The 7113-nt window shown below is 44.5% G+C and overlaps 1 protein-coding gene across 1 annotated transcript in view; it reads left to right on the top strand.

Annotated features, from left to right (window-relative positions):
• Positions 1 to 2172: 2172 nt before the first annotated feature.
• Positions 2173 to 7113, top strand: part of SKIDA1 (SKI/DACH domain containing 1) — an 8167-nt gene continuing 3226 nt past the window's right edge. Inside the window, exon 1 of the mRNA XM_039713086.1 lies at positions 2173 to 7113. This exon is cut by the window's right edge and continues 70 nt beyond it. Coding sequence (XP_039569020.1) covers positions 6427 to 7113 — 687 coding nt within the window. The 5' untranslated portion in view covers positions 2173 to 6426.

The following is a 7113-nucleotide window of genomic DNA, read 5'->3' as shown; positions in this document are numbered from 1 at the left end:
GAATAGTCTCTGTAGTTTAAAACAAGTAAATAAGAGCATCATATAGAAATGCTAAGCGTAAAGTTAAAAGGAAAACAACCTCTGAGAGGAATATGCTACCTGGGGTGGAATGGGGAAAATTGCAATTTTTTAAAGTGTCCCTTTTTTGCAAAAATTACTGTTTTTCTTTTTTCTCCCCATGCAACCAAGGCAGGGGGGAGAGGAACCCATTTTCTGCTCTCTTTGTAGTCCAGTCGGCATTTTGCACCCAGAAACACAGGCAGTTCCTCCCCAAACCTTGCTTTAATCTGATTACGACGAGATTTGCTGATACAATGAATATTTGAAATGATCCTTGTGTCTTAGTGAGTGGGAAGCATTTCCAGGCTCCCATTTCCAAGGCTCCCTGCTGCAGAGGGAAGAGGAGCGGTGGGGAGACCCCGCTCCCCGAGGCCCCGGTGGGGTGGCAGCCAGGGGTGAGGGGGACAGCCCCCTCCTCCAGTGCCCAAGGGCGCTGGATTCATTTAGCCCAACTCCCTCGGCCGGTGGTTGGAGCAGGATCTTTAAGTGCCTTTTCCCCCTGCATCATCACGCCTTTGCCAATTGAAAAATAAACAAATAACAGCAAAATAAATTTTAAGGAAGAGAGAGGATGCAGGCGACCCAAAGTAATTGTGGGACCGGGAGTGCGTGTTGTCTCACACCCCCTCTCCTCCTCTTCCTCCCCCTCCTGCCCATGTGGCCTTAATGGCAAACTGGAAGGCCGGTTTATTTCATAGGGCCGTATTACAACCAACAAGGTAAATAGGGAGTCGTGGGGGAGAGGGAGGGAGGGGGGAGGGAGCAAAAGGGGCTTTTCTTTGATAGCATTTAATTGGAATTGAAACATTCTGGGGCTGTAAACATTCTTTATTTATTCAGCACACATAAGCGGGCATTGTTTTATCACCATCATAATTACGGTGTCCTTTAAACTGACTGATAGCAAAGGAGATAAGGGAATGCGCCTGTAGCTCCAGATCAAATCGCTGGCTCGCCCCTCTCCCCGGGTCAGCAGGATCCACACGGTCCTTGGAGATGAGGAGCGCCGGAAGATTGTGGCCTGGCTATCCCTTACGTCATGAAAGTGATTTGTACCACATTGCTAATTTGGTGCAATTCATAACCTCCTGATCTCCTTCGTTTGCAACTGCTTTTCAGTTTGCAGGGTACGATTTTTAAGATGTGGTTTCCCACCATATAAATTAAGAGTGATCACCTATGTGCAAGAGAGGATCTTGTTTCCCAATGTTTGTTGCTTTACCTTTGTCTAATTAAAAATGCAAACTTTTAGGATCCTTTCAGAACAAAGCCTCACCAAATCCCCTTTACGTCCAAGGATTTGCAAATTTATAAAGGCTGCATTGAATTCAGCATGGGTCAAGGGGCAAAAAAAGGGTAGAAGGTCACTGCATTTTGATTATGGGTCAGTAAACAACATGGCATGTAGTATGTGTCCAGAAACTCCTGCTAAAAAGTATTTTAAAACTACCATGGGTATTAAATTCAAGAAATAGTCTTAGCCCATAGTGATTATAAATTGCACGAAATTCTAATGTGCAAGAAACACTCCAGTTCCCATGAAAAAAATAAAACAAAAACCCCACAAACTTAAAAAGCACTTAGTAGAACACTGCATTGCATCTCTGTTTACCAAAAAAAAAAAAAAAAAAAGAAAAAAAAAGGGGAGAAAAAGAAGAAAAAAATTGGGAAAAATGAAAAAAAAAAAACCCAACCCCAAAACTTCTAGGTATAAGAGTGTTAGCCACATTATGATTTTTTTTCCCAGACTGATGGCTGGTATTTCTTTGTCCTGCACATTTAGGAGATTTTGTTATACGTGTTGATACATTGTCTAACTAGAATTTAGGGCAAATTTTAGTTACTGCAGTCACATTTCGCTGATTTTAAAATAGCAGAAGGATCCTATTATACTATTCCTTGACCCTATTATATTTACATTACTGGACTCTTTGTGATAGCCTCTAGCTGCTTTCTGTCTGTGTCCTCCTCAAGGAAAATATGCCCAATAGTAACTAGAAGCAGGGTGTAGTGTTAGAGATCAAGATCTCATGTGAAATATGTATTTCCGCACAGCATCGTGAAAGCAAAAGGTTTATTTAATACTTGTCAGTACCTGAAGACATAGTCCAGCATTAGCAAATAATAATAAATAATAATACTCTAATAATGTGGCAATCCTATTGTGAAAACGCACATGACCCTTAGGTTTTCCTGAAGATTTTCAGAATTCTCCCCGTTAGTACAACCGGTGGTGGACATTGCTGTTGCATTTCCCAATGAAACGTTTAAAAGACTGTAAATGGTGTGTGCATTACTACCTCGCAGAAGGAAGAGGTCAGGCTAAATTGCACTGGTATTTAAACATAATCATACTATGAAAATAAATCAAAACATCACGTAAAAGGAGTATTTTAAATGTTACACACGTTCTCTTTCTGGTATGACACGGCTAAGCAGTTCCCTGTGAGCATATATATTTTAACACAAGTTTACAAAAATATAAATATATGATTTTCAACAAATGGGAATAGGTCTACAGCAAAGTATTACGAATATTATTTTGCTCTTTCTTTCCTAATGAGGTTTATCCTTCAGCCGGACAGTTTTAAGACTGAAATACTACTGGCTATAGAGTATAGATTGCAAATTGCACGCTACTCAACGTGAAAAGGAGCACGTTTGATTGATCGCCTCTGTGTGTGTATGCGCCCATACACACAACTCTCTGTAGTTGCATGTGTATGTGTTTGGCAAAACCGGGCATCTCTGGGCGTCCTTATCTTAAGAAATGTGAGACAAACATCCATTCCTTTAATCATGTTCATCTTTGATCACTAGTGAGGGTGACACAGTCCACAAAATTAACAAAGAAATTCCCTTGCTTTTGAGACATAGCTACATGTACATCTGGGTCTGCACACACATGCACATGGACACATGAACACGCAGGCATACATCCCAGTAAGTAAATTATGGCATAACTTTTCATGTAATTGACACCAGACACCTTTAATTTTTCATTTTCATTCTTTTGACCAGCATTCACATTAACAATCTAAGCCATAAATGTTGGTGGCTATTGATCGCAATCCCCTGTGTGCGTGCAAATCCATTTTCAAGTCCCCTGCCTTTAATGTGCGTGTGCGTGTGCAAGGGGCCTCTGACGGCTGTTTATCAGGATCTCCCCCAGCCTGCTTCGAGACGACCCCGGATACACAACGTGTGCCGATGGCCAAGGGAAAGCACGCACACACACTCGCACACACACACACACACACACAAAAAGAGCCAAACCAAATGATGGAGAAGTAAAGAAACAAAGCTCTCTTGTGTGAGATGGGGAGAAAGATATGCAGCCGAAAGTGTGTGTAAGTATACGGTGGGGATGTGTAGGTTGGGCGCCTGACATTTCCCAAGACTTCTGGTGGGTTTCTCCCTGCCGACATCTGGCGCTGCCTCGACCCCGGTGCTCATGGCCGCACCTTTCGGGAACCCGAGGTTTGCCGGAAAGCCGTCACTACTTTTAAACGTTTGGTAGCTCCAGAATTAAAAAAAAAAAAAATTTAAAAAATTTTAAAAAATTAAAACCAAATTGTAAAAAGGGACATTTTTAAACCAGTTGCCGAATCCCTCTGCCAGGCTATCACCGGCAGCGCGTGGGTGCGGGTCTGGATGCCCGTGGCTCCCTGTGTGCAAACGCACGCGTGGATTTACACGGGAATCCGACCCAGCTGAACTACCTGACAAATAAAGGACTTTTCAGCCAATCGAGCTTTTGGGTAACGTCTTCTGAGCAGCTTTCTCGGAGTTTACTGTTCCTTTACTGTTGACTCCATAGCCTTAACCTTAAAGCAGGGGGAGGAGAGCAGTAGGGAGGGGGTGGGGGTGTTCGCAGCATATAAGTACATCAGGAGGAATTTTTAAACGACCTTATTGTCTCTAGCTCTAGAAAGACCACGATGATTTCTCTTTAGCGCCAGCAGCTGTTTTCTTTCGAAACTTTGCTTTTTTTGCCTCTCACACGAGCGAGCAGGAGAAAGGCAAGGCTGGGAGATCCAGATGCGAGGAGAGGGAAGGAGAACTCCGCGGATGGTCTGAGCTGTGCCGAGGCATTGTTCACTGCTGCCTCTCGGTTACGTTTAAAGGCTGAAATATCACGAGATCCACTCAATGATCCTTTTCTAATTCGAGGGACAAAATGTAATTTGCTGTAGCTCTGCTTTCTCGGATGGGAATACTATCCCTAGGTTTCAGAGGGAAGAACTAGGCATCGCGGTTCGCACACACATGGATTAAGTTGAACAGCGGCGATTACATCTGCGCTGAGAGCAACAGTAGTCCAGGGCTGACTTTTCAAATCTCAGCCCTCCGAGTTGGAGGCTCCCTTGAATAGACTTCCTCCATTCCCGGATGCACTTCTCCAAATTCCCACTTCTCTCTCGAATTCCTGTGAAATTGGGGGCTTGCCTGCATTTCGCCTTGTCATGCAAAACGGCGTTTTCACAGAGTGATTATGCGCTTTCTTTAGCTGTACCTGACGGGGTAACACGAACTCCACGCACCATATTGCCAACACGCGGAGTGGATATTGACGTTTGCGATTGAAGATTTTTTTTTTTCCTCCGTCGATTTTTTTGCCAAGTCACAGCAGTATGAGATGTCTCATTAATCTCGCGGATGTGTCTAATTCTGGATGTGCAGTGATACATAAAAGTGCTGGTGTTTGTATCCAGCGGAACACTGGATGCACGGCAGAGATTGGTGATTTTTTTTTTTTTCGCAGCGCCTAACGTGCAAACCGCAAGCATCACTTTAACGTGACAAGGGAGAGGCATGCAGCTATCGCAACATTTGCGAAATCCTCGTTCTTGACACTCGAATAATTTAACGTTCCTAAGAAGAGGTTAAACCTTCATGCTGCTTCTTCAAATTGATTTTAAGGGGCTGCTACAAATGGAGCATCAAAAATCTTCGGCAGGGCTACTCCGAGCGGAATATGCAAACTGCGAGCTAGAAGCATCCTAGCCCGATGCAATATCGTACATTGTGTGTTCCAGCACTTTTTTGTTATTACGTAAAGGCTCCTGGAAACACCTTGGATATTTTGCATTCTCCTTTCTCTGCTGGAAGCAATCAGCACGCAGGAATCCTGACGTGGGCTCTGGGACTATAGGACATTCCAGCTCGTGATCCAGCACGGTTAATCGTGAAAAGTGTATACATTTCTGGCTTATCTATGCTTTGTTATGGGTCTGACGTGAGCTCACGTCCTCCTCCCCCCTCCTGCAATATTACTGGCAGAATTTCAGTTAAAAGTGTTATAGTATCACGGTGCGGGAACCCGTGATATTCAGACAGCAAAAATAACCCTAGTACCCGGCTATAAAAAGCTAATTAAGCAGAAGAGGAAAATCAAGAGAAACTCGAAAATGTAAGTACTCCCTCTCGTTAACAACCGAACATTTAACTTTGGAGCCTCAGAAGGGGAAATACCAAGCTGTTCTGCACGTTTTCGCTAAGCTTCATTTTCCACACAATGCAGAATAAAACGCTAGTTTAAAGCGGCTACGTTACCGAAGGATTTTCCATCGCTACGATCAGACTTATGTCCTTTAAATTCACGGCATGCACAAAAGAGCAACGTTTGTCCAAAACAGGCTGAAAATATACGGAACGATAGGGGGAAAAAGCATACAAATCCTTCCTCCGAAGCTAGCGACGAGGAAGTCTGAGAGGGCTGAGTGTGTTTGAGCTCGGATTGTTTAATAGAAAGATTTATATACTAACTGTATTATTTACTTTGGGAGGGGAGGTGGCAGTATAAGGGTATGCTAATTAGTGGGAGATTTTTTGGGGGAAGGGGTGGAATATCAATTTTTATTGCATCACCTGTCAGGAGTGTCCAATCAGCGTTGGCTTTAGGGGAATTAATTGATGAAGGTGTCTCCGGACGAGCTCACTTCACTCTGTCATTTTATTTGTAGCTAAAGCAGCGGCGGGAATAGCAGCTGCATTTCTTTTCTCTTCCTCCCTTCACATTCCATTATCATAGTTTCCAATGGAAAAGCAGGGAATGAAAGGGAACAGGTACTGATCTTCAGCAGCAACTTAGAGAAACACTTTGGCAAACCTGATTTTTAAGATTATATATTGATTGTAGTCTCACGGTATTTTTTTAATTTATTTTTTAAAATTTTGTCTAAAGTTTGGCACTTCATTCACCAGGAATAACAGCCTTTGTTATATTTTATTAGCAGGATGCCTTGAGACAAATACAGCATCTGGCTGAGGATTGTGTGTGTGTGGCTTTTTCTTTTTTTTTTCTTTTTTTTTTTTTCATCTCTCTCTCTCTCTGCAAATGCTGGGAATAATTTAATTCACGAAATGGGAGACCTGAAGTCGGGTTTTGAAGAGGTGGATGGCGTGAGGCTCGGCTACCTCATCATTAAAGGAAAGCAAATGTTTGCACTCTCCCAGGTTTTTACAGACCTGCTCAAAAACATCCCGCGAACTACCGTGCACAAGCGAATGGATCATTTAAAAGTAAAAAAACATCACTGCGACTTGGAGGAGTTGAGGAAACTCAAAGCCATCAACTCCATCGCTTTCCACGCTGCCAAATGCACCCTGATCTCCAGAGAGGACGTGGAAGCCCTATACACATCCTGCAAAACCGAACGGGTTCTTAAAACGAAACGGAGGAAACTAAGCCGGGCGCTGTCTGCCACCGATCTCCGGCCGGAGCTCGCTTCCCCCGACCCCTTCTCCAGCTTCTGGAAGGAGAACAAACTTTGGCTGGGTCTGAGCGACTCTCCTCGGCCGCTGCTGCCCGTCCGGAGGAAAGCTCTGCGCCCGGGGGACACAGCCTTGCTACCGGCCGCTCATCTACCTCACATTTTTAGTAAATACACTGGCCACAGCTACCCAGAAATCGCTCGGGCGCCTTGCAAATCCCCCGTAAACTATGAAACGGCGCCGGCGGTGGGCGGCTGCGTGCCCCTGCGCTCCCGTCGCCCGCTCGCCGCCGCGGCGCGGCCCCGGCTCCCGACCGCCGGTCCCCCGCCCCTGCCC

The sequence above is a fragment of the Passer montanus genome, unplaced genomic scaffold (genome assembly GCF_014805655.1).
Source record: "Passer montanus isolate IOZ18808 unplaced genomic scaffold, ASM1480565v1 scaffold10, whole genome shotgun sequence".
Taxonomy (NCBI): Eukaryota; Metazoa; Chordata; class Aves; order Passeriformes; family Passeridae; genus Passer; species Passer montanus.
This window is presented reverse-complemented; position numbering and strand designations above follow the sequence as displayed.